At 39.8% G+C, this 18,447-nt stretch overlaps 1 protein-coding gene across 11 annotated transcripts in view; it reads right to left on the bottom strand.

The window, feature by feature from the left end:
* Window positions 1-18,447, bottom strand: part of LOC114558315 (rap1 GTPase-activating protein 1) — a 62,166-nt gene that overhangs the window by 14,472 nt on the left and 29,247 nt on the right. For 10 of the 11 annotated variants that reach the window (XM_028582209.1, XM_028582211.1, XM_028582199.1 and 7 more), the window contains 5 exons: window positions 10,827-10,917; window positions 2,979-3,014; window positions 1,804-1,851; window positions 1,264-1,302; window positions 906-1,097 (listed from right to left, as the gene is read on the bottom strand). In XM_028582209.1, the coding sequence (XP_028438010.1) occupies window positions 906-1,097; window positions 1,264-1,302; window positions 1,804-1,851; window positions 2,979-2,996 (297 nt within the window). In that variant the 5' untranslated portion in view covers window positions 2,997-3,014; window positions 10,827-10,917. The remainder of the gene's footprint in view (window positions 1-905; window positions 1,098-1,263; window positions 1,303-1,803; window positions 1,852-2,978; window positions 3,015-10,826; window positions 10,918-18,447) is intronic. The other variant, XM_028582204.1, reaches the window with a different exon arrangement.

Raw genomic sequence — 18,447 nt, 5'->3', positions numbered from 1 at the left:
TCATGTTCCTATGATTAAATTTCATTGCATGATTGCAAACAGAAATTGAACATGGGAAAAACTATGAACAAACTCATTTGAAAAATCTAATTAAAAGCAGGGACAAGATGAAGATGTACACGCTGAGTTAAGATGAGAAGGAGATCTAGTAATATGCTTAACTAATCAGCAAGGGTGGCGAACAACACATACAACTACTGCATCCAGTTTCTGGGGAGAAAATGTGTGGGAAATACAGATGTGCTGTTCTATCACTACAATCTAACAAGCTAAATATAATTTAGTAGTGACATCAACATGTTGGAGAAGATGAAACCATGGTTCATGTAGTCATATTCTTTTAGTTTTGCTTGGTTTTGTATTACTTGGTAGAAGACCAACACAAATTCAGTGTAAGGATGACACATATTTATATAAACTTTTGTGCATAATTATTTTTTAATATACTGTAATTTGTATTTCTGGTTTAAAGCATGCATCCACAGCTGGTAAGAAATAATAGGGAAAATAGAGCAAAATACATTTGAGTTAAGAGCGAATTTACAACTACATGAAAGAAGATGGAGGAAATGTTTCAGTATGAAAAACAAACGTATGTGTATGAACATTATTATATGTTAAGAAATGATGTATTGGATTTTTGGCATCAACCACCAACCTCTTTTTTTTCTTCTTAATATTTTTTTTCTTCTTTTTATATATTCAGTGTCTTGCCCATGTTGTCTAGTCTTTGTTTTAATCTTAATAATTGTGTTTTCATAAAAGGTTGTCTTTGAATTTGCTTAAATTGTCCTAAATGTTGTTTTTTTTCAGTGTATTGTTTGCTTTTTCAAGATGACATTTAAAAGGTAAACGTATACATTGTGTAAAAAAAGTTCTCTCTGTGTTGTGGCAAAGTGGCTAACCTTTCCCAGGAAGTGTTTCCGGAAGATCGTAGCTGTTGTGTTACATTCCAGCTTGGTGCGGGTGTTCGGAGACTGAGGCTGCGGCTGTTCTGTTTCCACTGTGTCACTCATCTCATGGTTAGTCCCCTCGATCCAGTAACCCCCAAACTGCGGGAGGAGGATGAGAGGAAAGGGGCTTTTTCTGCCCAACACCTGCCCAAAAATGCAATATAACAAAGGTTGAGAAACAGAAACAGAACGGTGTAAATGTGAAAGTCATGTGAAAATGTGAAAGACACAAATGAAATGTAACTGAAGTCTCAGAGATACACAAACACCAAACGGTGAAAAGTGCTACTGCAGCACATCATCATCCTACCTCATGGACACTTGGGTATGGAATGTAGTCCTCCTCTGTCTGAAACAAATAGAGGAAAACAAGCTTTGTTTTCTCATTAAAGAATAAAAACAGCCACAGTGTCCAACTCTGTAATCCCAAAGGACACTGATTCAGAGTAATTGCATAACTGTTATGCCATAAAAAAAAACAGTTTGGCTGTTTGGTTAGGAATCAATGCATTGCTTGATCAAAGTATTGCCATTATTTGGCACATTGATGGTTTAAAATACTGCATTAAATGATCGTCATAGCCTGTTAAAATCTCTGTTGCTAATATTTCACCATTTCCATCTGCAGAGCGTAGCATCAGAGGTGTGTGATTTTGAATCCTAACAAACTCTTATGGTATAAAAATGATGACAAGGCTTGAGAGCATCGTGCTGCATTATGAATAACACTGTGCTCCGGTGTGCAGAAGTAATCAGCCTGTCTGGCAGAGCGAGATATGGCTGAGCAGCAGTCGTGAGACAATGACCACGCCATGTGAATAATACTGTGTCTCTACATGGAGAGTCGTACCTTGAGTGGGGGAGGAAAGGTGCACCTCTGCTCATCCATCCTTTTGCCCTAGAGAGAGGAGAGGACGAGATAAGAAACCCAGAGAGAGAGAAAGAGAAAAGGCACGCTCAGTAATCGACACAGCGGCTGGACTTGCTTTCAAAGAAGTCAACACAAATACCTACATTCAAACACATGATTCGACATACAAAACAATTTACATAACAATCATGTCCTAAAAGACCCCAATGAAACAAAATTAGAGAGAATGATCAACCCCATCACATAATGATACAGTTTTCCCAAGACATATGCAGCAGGCTGTGGCAACCAAGCAAAGTCAGAGTGGGACAGATGGAAAGATACAGAAAGAGATGCATTACCCATACAGAGAGCAGATACCGAAAGACAATTAAAGGATGCTAAAAAGCAGGCATTTGGGAGTGACTGAAACGTCTGTTAGCACACAGAGGAAGTGTGGTAATAAGACGCCAGGGGTTAAAAAAGATGCTGAGCTAAGTGACGCTCCTACACTGAAACACCCACTGGACCTGAGTGGTGTAAAAGAGAGGAACAACGCAGAGAAAGAGATGCAGTGATACTAAATCTGGGCTAGGTGATGGCGCCTGTGCTCGGCGTCATAGAATACGATACATCCCATTTATACATAAGTCTGACTGTGGAAAAAAAACACAGTCCTGAATCACACCCCCGGTAGAAGAGGGATTTTCTTTTTCTAATACTAAGTTATGCCAACAGACGGGAAAGATGTTGTGGTCACTGAAAGCTATTATGACTGTCCTAATGCACCAAAAACATTATTAGAGTTATAAAGTTTCGATAAGCTCTATCATAAAACCTGTTAAGTGTGGGATCACATGATTAAAAATCATCCTTTCAAAGTGGTCAGAAACCAGGAGACAGTTTTGGAGGTGAGATAATAAGCCAACAGCGCTGTCAGCCAGTGTTACAACCAGAATGTTAACAGCTGAGAAACACATATAATGCTCTGACAAGTCTCCTCTGAAATAACCAGACTCAATATGCTTCATGTACAGAATGTACAGAAGTATTGTAGCCGAGGAGAGGGCCAAATTACTGCAGCATTAAGAAGAGACACACTCACTGGTTAGTTGCTTGGTGAGTAAAGCTTAGAAAGCCGAGACAAAAATACGAAGATTAACGCATCATCTTACCTGTATCTTTTCAATCATTGCAAATAAATCTGGAGTCTGGAGAGAGGAGAGTGAGATGAAATGTTCTGAGTTCATTTTTTTTGGGTGCTGAGGTTAATTTTTTATATATATAGCAGTGTGTCTGATTATTAGAGTTCAACCCTAATTAGCACACTCCATCCAGCAACAGAAAACAACATATAACCCTTTGTTGACCTCACTTCCTTATTGTTTGGGGTCACACAGACCCCACTGCTGTATGTGTACATTTAAATATGTTTCTTTTTGCTTCTAAACCTAATATGTGGACAATTATTGAAGTGGTAACCCTTCCCTTTGCCACAAACTGGGCTTGAATATTTCATTAAGATGACATGAAAGGACCATGAAACATTGTTATTACACCAAATAAGGAAATAGTGTATGTTAGGTTATGCATGAACAAATATTTCATGTGCAAAGAAATGCATGTTATTCTACATAGTGTCAGAGGTGATTTATACCTCTAGAGAGGTCAATCTCCCTGTTAGACTTCATGAACAAGTTATTAAACTCCAAGGACAGGAATCCAGATAGACTTATTTGTGGATTTTGGAGGGATAGTGCTGCATTAAAGGTACTGTCAACACTAATCATAAATATAGAGAAGATGACAATCCTCTGCATTCAACCAGCTGGGGAACTCAGAAACCCCAAACAGAAGTAATGTGACATGTTGCTGAGTGGAAATATGTCATCTATTCGAATTGTGTTGTGCTTTCTTGTTGTTTTTTTTGCATTAAAAAAAAGCCTTTTTAACATCGAGGCCAGGGGACTTCAGATGAAAAATAGCCTTTTGGCGTTCAGGCATGTTTAACCCATGTATAACCATGCATTTTATTAATGTGAACTGTCTTCTTCTTTAAAAAACTGTTTCTCAGCAAATTACATAAAATTACAACGATTCATGACCTAGTAAAGTGATAAAACGGTTTTAATTGTGTTTTTCAGCTGCTAAAGAGAAGGACACTAAACAGAACATCATGGTTAATTGCTTAAAACATTTCAAATATTGAACATTGTCATTCAGGTTGTCCCATTACTCAGTGCTGTACAGTGTCAGTTGTTCACATAACTCACAGAAACACCAGAGTAGAGCCTTATATTTACTTGTATTTATTTGAATTTACATTTTACCTGATAGCAGCATGGGATCTCTTGTGGCTCGTCACACTATTACACAGCCATGTGTGACAGAACGGCTTCACCACGCTAAAAACCTGCCTAATTCTTTAGATCCCAACCACAGCTGTTGGTATAATAGTCCCTTAAATTTAAAACTTGCACGCATCACTTGAGCCTGACGACTCTGGTGAATTACAACAGTCCATAAAATAGTCAGTTTGGAATACTCAAGTGGAGGCTGAAAGGTTCAGCAGTAAAGCCTGCATAGTCTGTGTACAGAGCAATCTCGTCTTAGCTTTCAGTGAATATGAGTAAAGTCCTCCACCATGTGCAAACAATAGTCTGCCACAAACCCTGAAAGTAAATAACCCCAGCTTCAAAAACATTAACCAGAGATTAGGAGCTGAGCTAAATATTATTTTGTTTAGAAATGGTCCCCTACATTGCATTTCTCTTCAGCTCATCAGTTCAATAAACAAAAAACATCAACTGTCAGGTTTTTTCATTTGCAACTTTAGTTTCAGTCTAAAGAGGCAGTTGTCTAAGCCTCTGCAGAAAGGCTTGTAAATGTCCTCTGTAGTTTGCAATTCAGTGATGTTTTTCCATCCAGCATGTTTCTAAAGTAAAGCTACTTACATGGGTGGGTTTCTTCCAGTGTGCCTTTGTCATCATTGGAGCATTGAAGTGGTTGCCATGATTATCAGCCATTATTAACTTCTCTTAAACCAGCGTCCTGCAGCTTCAAAAGACTTCTCAACTGACTTCAACAGGTTTGGATTAAACTCGCTCTCTGACTGCTGTGCCTTTGTCAAATTAACAGTTGACTGTGTCCCACTGTGACACCCAAGGTAAAGCTGCATCCCTGCCGACTGCAACCATGACTGACAGAGTTGGATCAGACAAAGTGGAAGACAAGATCCACAGGCTTTCCCAGCGTGTGCTCTAAACACATAACATTATCAAGTGTATGTCTCAGGTTGTATGTTTAGAGCAGTAATCCTCTGACTAACGCTAGATGTCTTGTCCTCATCTGATCCTTCTTTGTCACTGCGTAGCAGTGCAGGAGAATAATCAAACCACATATCATACACCTCTTTCTTTATCACCCTATCCTAACAGGTGGCCAAGGGTGCGGTCCAACTCTTCTACTCTAATAGACATGTCCTTAAACAATCTCCGGTTCATGGAGGAACTATGGGCATATAAAATGAGTGTTTAAAGCTACAGCGATCGTCCGCTGTGTACAAAATGATATGGAAAATAAGGAGATGGATAGAGTAAAGGAGTCTAAAGTCTGCAAAGGAATTTAAATAAACACACAAACTGCAATGGAACCAAAGTGGAGACAAACAGAAACCTGACTCCTTTTAGCAGAAAAAACATATGGCAGAGATGACCAGAGAGTAGGAGGTGTGGGGATCCACAGGGAGCCTGGCTAGCACACAGTGCAGGTGTAAGTGCTTAGAACTTTTATTATGAGACCTAAAAGCTAATCACAAGTTTATGGTAACACTAAAATAAAAATAGTAAGGCAACACTGTCAACAAGCACTGGGCAGTGTGTGTGTGTGTGTGTGTGTGTGTGTGTGTGTGTGTGTGTGTGTGTGTGTGTGTGTGTGTGTGTGTGTGTGTGTGTGTGTGTGTGTGCGCACATGTGTGTGTCCTGAAGCTTTTGTTTGGTTTTAAGCACAGGGTTATTGGAATCTCAGGATTGCCTTGAGATACTTTCATGTTTTTGAATTAGCTTGCAATCAGGAAGTGTGATTTAAACTCTGAAAATTATGACTATATTGAGTCTGTTTGTGTAATATGCAACATTATTAATATGACAGTATTGCCAGTGATGAAACTACTCAGATCTTTTACTTAAAGGTACAATATGTAACATTTCTGCATTAAAACTAAAACGACAATACCTATGTTACATATTGTTTTGAGTTGTGTTCTTACTATCCCAAATGTTTCCACCAAATTACAAACCCAGAGAAATCTGTTATTTTATTTTTGACACGGGACATTTCCTTTAGTCACTTGTCAATGGTGTCATATAGAGAGCCGAAATCACGCCCTTCTACTTCCGGTCCACGGGACCTTAATTCGGAAAAAATATGAATGAGAGTCAATGGAGAGATAATAGTTATTTTTTGATCGCGTTTGAATTGAGCCATGGATTACAAATATGATGTTCGTCATTTAAAACATTATTTTTCAACCGAAGAAAGTCTCAGTTTATTGATAAACTGTTGAAGTATAAGACGTAAGTGAAAATACGTAATTAGAAAGACTACACACTTCAATGTCTCATGGATGACGTCTCGCTGAAGCTACGATGTCTGTGTGTATTGTAACGGGGATGTAACATTACTCTAATGAGCAGAGGATCTCGCTTTTTCTTTTGCTTATCTGCTGAAAACACTTGACTGGATAAAACACAGCAGTTAAGATAACGTTACATGTGTTTTGGAACAGAGCTAAGCTAGCTAGCTAGCAAGCAAGCCGCGCATCAAGCTAGGTGACGTAAATTGTGTGAGACAGGAGACGTAGTTCACTGAGCGGTTTCACACAAAACTAAGTGGTCATATGACAAACCTACGGCTAACTGAGACTTTCTTCGGTTGAAAAATTTTCTTTTAAATTGACAAACATCAAAAATTGTAATCCATGGCTCAATTCAAACGGGATAAAAAAATAATTTGCTTCTCCCTGTTCATATTTTTTCTGAGTTAAGGTCCCATGAGGTCCACCGGAAGTGGCGTGACTTCAGCTCTCTATAACCTTTCACCCTCTAGTTCTGGGGTGTCAAACTCACTTTCACTAAGAGCCACATTGGAAAATAAGAATCACATCAAGGGCCAGACATGTAGAGTTTATTGACATGCTTTTATTTTGAAAAATGAAATATCTTTGATTGTCTTACTGCATGTCGAATTTGTTGCATTTTTGTAGCTTATTTTCAACATCAACGTCTTTTTGCGGCTTTCTCCAATGTTTTTGCCGCTTTTTTTAATGTGTCGCCTTTTTCTGAAATTTGTTATGCTTTTTTTTACACTTTTGTCGCTTTTTTTCCATCCATAGAATTTATCAAGATAAACAGTTTCCCGTTTTTTTGGGTTTGGCATAACCAGGCTATTTTTAACCTAAATTGATATTTGGGCCGGATCAAAATCTGCGAGAGGCCAGGTTCGGCCCGCGGGCCTTGAGTTTAACACGTGCTCTAGTTACTCATAACTTCCGTCAAAACACGGGCACACAGGTGATACGTTTCAGAGTAATTGTAAATCATACAATTCTGCTTGTTTTTGCCACACAGCATCATTTTGTGATTAATTTCATCCCACTTTGCAACACAGTAATACAGCCGAGACCTTGTTTATTGATACATTTCAATATTGATCCAGCTTAACGTTACTACAATGTGCTGGTTGACAAGTAGCTAACGTTAATGCTAATGCTTAGTGGGTAACATTATGAGGTTACAACATTGTTCAACACTTTCATAAAGTTATTTGTTTTGACCACGGTTAACAGCACTAGGCTAACCCACAAATAAGTTCACCAGTAACGTTAATGTTAGCTGTATAGATAGACGACTATTCTAATGCTAATTTAGCCAGCTAGCACACCCCGGTCTCTCTGCCTCACAGCCACTATCATTACAGCAATCTGAACCTGGCCAGTGGTGGGTGCTAACGACGCTAACGGCCGTTTAATGAAGCGTTGGGAAACAGACCATATCAGACCCAGGCACCCGAGTCAGAACAGCTTCCATCCATAACGTAAGCTACGTCTCCGTTAGCGCTACCAGTGTTCATGCCGAAAATCTCTTCCCTGATGAATTAGCTGTCTTTACAATTAGCTAAATTAAGCTGACAAAATGGGTTAAGCACCAAAACCACTAGTTAAGATTACAGCAAAGTGAAAGGGCAGCTAGGAGATCTTCTGCTGCCGACAACAGGCCATGTCCGCCCCGGTGTTGAAAACATCCAAAAGGTGACACTGACATGTGAAATATATTGTGATAGTGTGGTTTTAGCTGCTGGCTAATGTTAGCTTGCTGGCCCACAAATTGAATCAAGAAAGATTAATTATGTTGGGGAAACTGCCACTATTTTATTAGAACTAAACGTAACGTGATTAAACTTAAATGGGTAAACTCGTCCATGAACAGATGCAATAAAAACTACAACTCCCATAATTCCATGCAACTTCCCAACGTCAAAAAGTCCATGTTTACCATCCAGTGTTTTGATTGATTGAGAGATCCCTAGCATCAGAAAGTTACATATTGTGCGTTTAAAAGTCCCATATTGTAAAAAGTAAGATTTCCATGTCTTTGTTATTATAAAAACAGGCTGGGGTGCATTTGTGATGCCACAACTACACTATATATAGATAGAAAGTGTTGCTACAGTCATTCCCCTGCTGCAATGATGGTGCAGAGACTCTGAGAGCCAAGAGGGAGAAGACCATGAAACGCTGACCAATCAGAGCAGACTGGGCTTTTTCAGGAGGGGGGCTTAAAGAGACAGGTGCTAAAACAGAGCGTCTCAGACAGAGGGTGAATAATAAAGGTACAGTATATTCAGACAGAAAGTATGAGAAAAAGAATGTGTCATTAAAGCATGCAAACATGTTCTAGTAGAAACCCAAAATGCAAGTATGAACCTGAAGATGAGCATAATATGGGACCTTTAAGTAAAAACAGCAAAACGTGTAAAAAAATACTCTGTTACAAGTAAAAGTCCTGAAGTATTATTAAAAGTATAAGTACAAAATTATTAGCATCAACATGTAAATAAAGTACCAAAAGTAAAAGTAATCTTTATGCAATATGTCCCATTTCAGCATAATATATATTATATCACTGGAATTATAATTAGTGATGCATTAAAAAGCATCTGGATCTGTAACTCCTAACTAGTTCTGGTAACTAATGTTGTCAAATAAATGTAGTGGAGTAAAGAGTACAATACTGGCTTCCAGTAAAAAGTAACATACAATGGAAATACTCAAGTACAAGTGCCCTATACAGTACTTGAGTAAATGTACGTAGTTACTTTTCACAACTAAGCATACTGTAGCAGTGTAGTTTGAATTAGGCAGTGACCATAAAAGCTGGTGGGCTTAATTGCAGATTGACCTGGTTTTGGCAGGGCTCTGATTATAGTGATACTCCCCTCTGAGTCTTGCCCCACTAAGCCCGTATTATACTACATCACATTAACATGCTGTCCCTCAATATCTTTATCAAATATACTCCATCCAGGTCAAAGGAGGTTGAATAAAATGGGGTTACAGAGATCAAATATTAATATTAAAGTGCATTTTCACTGCTTCTGGCACTTTATAGAGTGGAGAAAAGTAAGTGTTTTCTTCTGTCAATTACAAACCAACTCTGCTGATTCTCCTCAAGGCTCCCCAAAGGGAGGGAATACTATGAGCCAAGTTTGGAATAACTTCATCAGTGCTTTTAGTGGTTGTATTTGGCTTCCATGTCATGCAATCTGTAAACACAGAAGTTTCAAAAGAATCCTCTCCTCATGTCTGACTAACTGTAAGTCTGCGGCACCTACAGATGGTGTGTGCTACAGGGATCAGGGGTGACAACCCAAGCTCCAAATTCTCCTTTAATCCCTTTCCCTTTCAACTCCCACTGCTCTACTCAGATCAAGTCAGATTGCAAGAAGCGTAAGCCCCAATCCAAAGTGAGACCTTATGAAAACCAATCTGACGTGAATAAGATTTTATCCACTTTTAATCACCACCAAGCTCAGCTTTGTTCAGTTTCTAAGTTCCCAAAGTATCCCTGGCAGGTTTTCCACGTCAGTCGTTCATTATAACGATAAGACATGCCAAAAGGTGGCCATGCAGATTCTGACAGCAACATGGATATGATAGGTACTGTGACAATCTAAATAAATTTATTGAAATGATTTCCTCACGCTCTGCCATTTATATTCTGAATCTACAATCATAGAAAAGTAGTCTTACCTGTTATGATTTCCTCTGAAGAGAAAAAAAAATAGATCAAGCTATGCTGATTTATAAATGCTAAAAAATCTTTCAGTGAACACGGAGGGAAACTGAATGACACCCTCTTGCAGTGAATGTAACAAAATATATGGCAGAAACTAACTATAATAGCAGACTAAAACACACACTTCAGAAGAGCAGAAATCTACACATTTTGGCTTAAATCTTATAAAAAGCCTCCAAAAATGATGATGATTATTTTTAACCGACACTGAAGTAAAACTGGCTCATTGCAAAGGATAACATAAACACAACCGGATAACAATTGAACCCAACTCAAAGACTGGTTACCGCCTTTCCAATTCGGTGACACATCCTATGTGATGGTGGGGGGCGAAGAAGTGCGTCTTCTGACGGTGCTGTGTTTTGTTTGCTTTCACGGAATTAGACTTGTTAGGCTTGGATTGAGAAATTGTCATCAAGCTGACAATTTCCTGCTAAAAATAGATTTGTATTAATTGAATGAGGCGAACATAATCATAAGAGTCTAATACAGTCATGAGTGATTAAATACAGACAGAACACCGAGCAAGTGTATTCCAGAAAGAAGCATGTGTAGAAACAAGATGAGCAGAGACACCTAACAAAGAAGATCGGAGAAGGATCACACAGAGGTCCCCCCCACACACACACACACACACAAAGACACACACACAGCTTCTTCTCCTCTTACCTTGTGGAATGGGGACGTGTATGGGAGTGTAGGCTGGAACAGCTGGGGCTCTAGTGTTGCAGAAATCCGAGGGTCACTCCCATCTTGTTTCCTACAATCAGACGGATGCGAGAGAGCATTCAGTCAGAAAAGGTCACTCGGTTTGAGAACAAGCAAAAGGACAACAAAAAAAGGAATGCCTCAGGAAATGTCGCTTGTCTTTTTTTGAGCAACAGAATGGACTGAGGTCTGAGGCATTGCAATGGCCTTAAGCCCCGAGAGGTTTGTTGCTATTGAAATTAGGATTTTTTGATTAAATGATCTAAATGATCTAAATGATCTAAATGATCTAAATGATCCTGTGATTCTGTGTTACTGAGAAGTTCTTTTTTTTTATTTCTGTCTCTAGACAGTGAAGCACATAAAGTGGTGAAATCTGACATGGTTGACATTTTAAGAAACAAAATAAGACCTCTAATTTATAGCACTGTGAAAAAGCAAAGAATGACATTTTTTTTAATTTAATTTAAATCAAGCTCTCTATAAATCAATTCAAGAAGTGTAGCTATCCTTTACTTTCTCTCTGATCATCTGTTTTGTCTAAAATGCATAAATATATGTGGTACACACATTCCATCCAGTTGTTTTCCTTACCCCTAAATTCCTTAATTTTTAGTTCAAAATGTTTCAAAATAACACTCATAGGAGCATTCAAGTTATGCCTAGCACACAAAAGTCAAAACGTTCAAAAAGTCTATTTTGTATTTATTAAAAAAAAGAAAAGTCATTCCTAAAAAAAAGTCTGATCTATTCCTCTAAGCCGGTGTTTCATTTCTTTAAGTGCATAAGCTGCTTTTCACAAATACTTCAGGGATCTAGGGAAACAATACCCATAGTTTCACATCTATTCAAAAGGATCATCTCTGTTCTCAAACCCAGGAGAGTAGCACACTGCTAATGCAAAACAGAGCAATAGTACTGTCATGCATCCTTTGCTCTAAAGTCAATATCTCTACCAGGATGGCTTTATCCCCACAGGACCACTGATCGATACACCCGCTGAACATGGTGCCCTATTGACACTGACAACTGGCCAGTACGCACAGCAGGCTTTCAATTTGTTTGTTTGATTAATATAAATCTATTACAAACACACAAAGTGATCGATCGGTACGAAAGTGGTTCTGAATTGCTCATGAAACGGTGACAATGCAAAGTGAAAAATGCATACTGCTGCCTGTGATGATCAAAGAAGGCTACAGCAGCCACAATGAAATACAGTATATACATATCTCTGCATCTACAAGGTGATGTGTTCGCCAACAGCCGAAATGCACCAAGCTCCACATGCAGAGAAATATATTTCAATGCATTCAATAACTCAATGAGATGAAACTCCTGAAAAATTTGAGTAGATTGTGTGGCTGTATGTGCTGACACAGTGATAAGTTATAAGGGTGAATGTGTGGAGCTGTGTTGGTCTGGTGCTGAGGATGTAGATAAGACAAACAGCTGCTCAAGAGGGACAGTGACCGAGATGGAAATCTGTTTTCACATTCACTTTTGTACTCTCAGCAGCAGCTCTCCCATGGGAGGACAGGATACGGTAGGGCATCAGCTGCCCTGAACTCTTAATTAGAACTGATGCACAATAGATGGATGCAGGACACACACACACACACTTGAAAGAAAATGCTTTTGTTTTTAACAGTTGGTTTAAAACTAGATATTATGTAATACTTGTTCATATGCATCTCTTTGTCGTAGTGTGTTGTGCGTACAAAACACAGTACATAATAACTATAGTCTCACATATTTTGGTGACAAGATATACCATCTTTTTTCCCACTAACACACATAAGAGTAAAAGTGACAGAAGAACTATCCTGCCCAGTCCATTACAAACTGTCCTTCATCACAAGCATGTTGAGCTGCACACATTACACACTGCTGTTCACACACACCTGCCTGTTCTGCGTGGCATTACCACGTAAGCCCTCCTGCAGATCAGTTTGCATCACTAAGCCACAGCTTCATCCCAACACCACAACAAATTACATAACACACCCCAGCTGGGTAGCGATGCAGCACAGAAAGCAGCCGTGTGAAGAAGACACAGCAGTTCCTCTGGGCGACCTGATGTCCTGCGTGGAGCCAAGCAGCAAACTTACTTACATTGGCAGCTGGGCGCTCCCTGGGAAGTCCGGACAGTGACCGGCACTCTGGCAAATGACTCACTGTCAACGCTTCTCCTCTAGTTAAGCTCCCTCTCTCTCCCTCTCTTTTACAGCTATCTACTCTCTCTCTCTCTCTCTCTGTTTCTGCTTCTCTTGCTTTTTACTCTTCTCTCTCTCTCTCTGTCTCTTTCTCTCTGTTTCTGCTTCTCTTGCTTTTTACTCTCTCTCTCTCTCTCTCTCTCTCTCTCTCTCTCCCAACTTCAGTCACCTCACTAGCTGCTTTCAATCAGTCGTTCAGCCATCACTCTCATCTTTTTATGAGTGTTGGTCACTCCCAGTGAGCATCCGCTGTGCCGCTGATTCTCCTCCCTCACTCTCTCTCTCCTCCTACTCAGTCCCTCAAACACACACACACACACACACACACACACACACACACACACACACACACATGCGCTCTTTAGTTGTCACTTCCTCATCTCCACCCTCTCTGTCTGCTCTCAAGCTCACACACATACGCATTATGTGGTAGGCTACTTGTCTGAAATTGGGACTCTAAACCGCACCCCCACCCCCAACCACCAACACCATCACCACCCTTATCCCCGGGAACCCCCCTCCACCCCCCACCCCCCCCCCCCATCTTCCATTTCAGGCAAGAATGAAGTCTGCCTGTCAGAAAGAGAAAGCAGAGCTAATTAGGGTAACGGGGGTTGCCTTCAATCCCTACACTGCCTCATGAGCCAGTTAGGGCTGTTGCTGTGGCAACCACATCAGCCACACGTGAAAAACAAAAAATAACATGTTCACGTTCATTATGATATGACTTGAATTAGGTGATTATGTATGTCCAACATTAAGATCCCAAAGGTGACTAGGCATTGCAGCCTCCTTAATGCTCATTGTGCAGGATGAGGAAGCGTGCATGGAAATGTTTTTAATTACTGTAATGAGTTTCATTCAACCCCCGGTGAACATGTGCGTTTCCTCCACTATGTTACCAACCACAGTTTCCAGCAGGCCTGTGAGTAATGTCACCAATATCCTGCTAAGTCCCAGCTAAACAATATTCTACGCAGCAATAACACTGATTCATCGGTGCAGTTACTCAATTAACAGGAAGGTGTGTGTGTGTGTGTGTGTGTGTGTGTGTGTGTGTGTGTGTGTGTGTGTGTGTGTGTGTGTGTGTGTGTGTGTGTGTGTGTGTGTGTGTGTGCTGTATGTGTTAGAGATGAAGAGATAACATGGGATTACACCACGCTCTTCATACTGTGCTACATTAAGAGCTGTGTATTGTGATACAAAAATAAATAATCCTCTCACTGTCCAAAGCTTACTGGTACAAAATAAAACTGTAGTATATCATTGGACACAGCTTTAATATTGTCCAGATTAGCAGTAATTTGTAGAGACGTCCCGTTGTAGTGGGATAATAATCCTTCTATCTCTCTTTAAAACCCTTGAGCAAAGACTGGAAATGTTACATATGCCAAAGCAAAAGCTCAGGATGAGGGGGGTGTGGGGTTAAAAAAAATTAAACACACCAGTTGTTGCTCTCCTGAAAATGTTCCCCATCTCCCACCCTCATACCGCCTATCTCACTTTCAGCTTTTTAGCAGCCATTTCTCAACCAAGAGAACTTAAATAATAATACAGGACACAAGCTGAAAGAACTGGCTAAAGTAGCTGGATCCTATAATTCCCAAAGGATCATGGCAAGCCAAATCAAGAGTCAGCAACTGTTTGTTCATTGTTTAATATATAATATTAATATATTCAAATTCATTCAAATTAAAATCAAAGTTCCTTCTGATTCAAGCTCATGTCGTTATGCTGAGCAAAACAAACCTAGCAAGTAGCTAAAAATGTAATCTGTATGATGTGTGTGTGTGTGTGTGTGTGTGTCTGTGTGTGTGTGTGTGTGTGTGTGTGTGTGTGTGTGTGTGTGTGTGTGTGTGTGTGTGTGTGTGTGTGTGTTCTTGTTTAACTATATTCATGGGGTGGGTCATGGGGTCCAAAAAACGGGAACACAGTATACTTGTGGGGTCCGGACAGCTTTGTGGGGCCAAAATGCTGGACCCCACAACTTTAAAGGGCTGTTTGAGGGTTAAGACTTGGTTTTATGATTATGGTTAGAATAAGGTAATGGATAGGGTGAGGGTAAGGGTTAAGTAAGGGGCTAGGGAATGCATTATGTCAATGACAGGTCCCCACAAAGATAGTGAAATGCACTACGTGCACGTGCATGCGTGCGTTTGCGCGTGTGTGCGTGCGCGTGTGCGTGTGCGTGTGTGTGTGTGTGTGTGTGTGTGTGTGTGTGTGTGTGTGTGTGTGGGACGGTGTGTGTGAGACCAGCCAGTGACCCCTAAGGGCAGTTAAAGGTTAGGATCTCCCATCACAGACACATTATACACCAGCAGGAAAGATGGTTTGCTGTCCTGAAATATGAATGAATGGTTATTTATGCATAAGTAGCATCAAGTGTCTCCCACAGGTTGAGATTTAAATAACAGTGGTCAACCTCAGGAGGTAGAAGGGGATGGGGGGTGTGGGGGATATGGGGGGATGGGGAAGTGCAAACAGCGCTGAGCCGCAAGAGTCGGCTGAAAAACTGCACTGAATTCATAAGCTGTCTAATGACTGTACATGAATGCATCATTCGAGCAGAGTTTATTGTCCTTACTTTCAACTTAATTTCCACACAGCTAAAAGTAAGAAATAATAAATATAATAATAGAAAAAATATGATAGTGCCAGGTTTTCATTTTTAATTGTTTACCATAGTAATTCATGGTAAATCATGTTGAGTCACTGTTACAGTCTGTGACTGAAGACATTGTTCCTGCTGCAAAATGTTGGATTACGTAAGAGGTCTGAGGGTTCTCCTGATGTTTCTAGATTTGTTGAAACCCGCCTCCAGTCACTCTTAAACAAATTCTCTATGTTAATCAATCCCAGAGTTTGTTTGCAAGGCAAAGTAGGAGTGCCAACTGCCTCCTAACTTTTGAAGAAACTTCAAGGTTTCTCTGCAGTACACCGGAACCCCACTGTGACTGTGATTGTGACTGGTTTGATAATCATGCAGAATTTTTTTAAATGTCTTGTTTTGAACTGGGTAATTGGGCTACAACATTAGGGGGCCGGTAAAGCCGATATAAAAAAGTAAGCATGTTCCTGATGACGTTAACTATGACCTCTTTCTTCTCATAGTATGTTCTCTTCTGTTTAACCAGCTCAGTTGGGTCAAATAGTGACAACATAAAATAATGTCCATGTAGCTATACCAGCCCCGAATCTTCAATCTTGTGTTTCTTAACATAATTAATATTGATTTGATCAAAATTACAAATTGCTCTTATGGTGGCGCTACATGAAAAGTTAAGGGATGACCACGGTTATTTATACTGAGATATTTTAGCCAGAGGAAAGTGGAAACCAGACCAACATTTTCACTGTGACTTAAATGCCAATTTCTTCTTGGTGCTATACCGCTATTTTGTACTTATTTGTTTCTGTATTTATTGTCTATTCCATATTCATGCTTAATATGTTTATTTTTATGTATGCACCAACCCCCAAGGCAAATGCCTTGTAAGTTACTTACTTGGCAATAAATCCTTTTCTGATTCTGATTCTGAAAATGGGTTAAATTCGGCATATGAATAAATTAAAATGGATATTTCTAATGATCTCTGAGTAATATGACGCCTCGCCTCCTCATCAGCTTCCACCTACTGAACTAGAGGTTTGATCTCAATGAATGTATAAGCACTGTGTCGACAATCCCCAAACACAAATCATTCAACAAGCAAGCAGACATCAACACACTTAGCGGTGCTGCTCAGTGATCTTGTTTCCCCGTGTCATCATATATTACAGCGCTGACCCTGAAGAGCTCAGCTATTAGGAACCGACCTCCCTCTTAGATTTTTTCAAATCCGTCATGAAGTAGCAACACCTGCTGCCTTGCCTAACAGCCAGAGACACGAGGAGCAATGAATTACCACAAAAATAGACCCTGGAATTGCCCTGTTTTCGGGGTCATCCTTCCCAACCCCCGTCAGACTGAGCCGAAGCACTCGAACAAATGGGAGGATGATTGTCTCTGGTGTGAAACCATATCTCTGAGCGGTGCTTATACTTGTCTTGTGTGTATGTGGCTTCAAAATGAGCATCAAAGGCAATCTTTCCAGATGAAAATATTTGATTTCCACTTCAAAAAAAAAGTTTTATTTTGGTGGAAGTTCAGCTACATAAATATACTGTATATAATATGTAACACAACATTTAATATGATATTCTAAGCCAGTTTTATTTAGGTAAATTATTCTGTGTGCAAGATGGAAGTAATAAAAACTTACTCCGGGACTTTCACCAACCGCTGCCACACTCAAACAAAAGCAAATATTGGACAAAATTCAAAAAGCAGATACGTCTTAGAAGCGGTTTGTTCCCCAAGGAACTGTACATATAGTAAAGTCCTTTTGTATTAAACAAACAGTCAGATATGGAAATACTATTCAGTAGTTCTTATCAAGACATTAGAACTCAACTGTTTTTACTTGAAGGTATGAGCAAGAAGAATAAAAAAAACACTGTACAATCAAATGCTACATGCTTGGAATTCTAAATAATAAAATATGTGTGGGATCTGATGCGTGTGTGAGGAGACTCCTTGATGTGTTATCTTGAGCCCACACGTCCCCTGACAGCTGGCCATATTCAGTATGCATTAAAAACCCAGGTACAGCAGGTGTTTTTGAATAAAGCATGTTCACTCTAACAATAGGTCCTGATTTCCAACTTGCTTATCTCTCACAATGTCACTATCCAGATTTCCTTGGAAACACAACCCCTGGGGGAAATCACAGTGATGCAGATGTGCCTTTTCAACAACAGCCTGGTCACTGCGGGGTACGTTTTTGTTCTTTTGTGTTTGATATTAGAGCTACTAGCGTATTCAGTCATACCAAACTTGAATGATTTAGAAATCATACATCTGTCCTATCAATCAAGACAAGAACATCCACAATAAGATCATTTTTTTCTCCCTTGGAAGAGAAAAACCAGGAGGAACTCGGGAAATGTAAAGTCCTTCTCTCGCTGGCTTATCACACCATCCTCAGCATGACAGGTGTCAATAAACAGGCTCCCATGAGAGACATACACATCCTCAAATTTATACTTGGGGATCCAAAACACAACCAACACCTGTCTTCTGAAGATACTGCAGCTGCAAGAGACTTTCTGAAGGCCAATAAGTGAACTTTAAACAAGCTGGCAGAACAACTTTGCCGGTGAAAAGCTTCACGAATCAGATAAAGTAAAAAGGAATGTCCTGTCAAAGTTGCCTGGCTGGCACAACCTTTGACAGTCTGCTGTCATTGGAGCTTTAGTTTTTTTTTTTTTTTGACATGGTGTGCTGATGCTGGATGGTGGATGACATGTTAGGATTTGGATTATTG

The sequence above is a fragment of the Perca flavescens genome, chromosome 7 (assembly GCF_004354835.1).
Source record: "Perca flavescens isolate YP-PL-M2 chromosome 7, PFLA_1.0, whole genome shotgun sequence".
Lineage (NCBI taxonomy): Eukaryota > Metazoa > Chordata > Actinopteri > Perciformes > Percidae > Perca > Perca flavescens.
The sequence above is the reverse complement of the archived record's forward strand: the minus strand, read 5'-3'. Positions and strand labels throughout refer to the sequence as shown.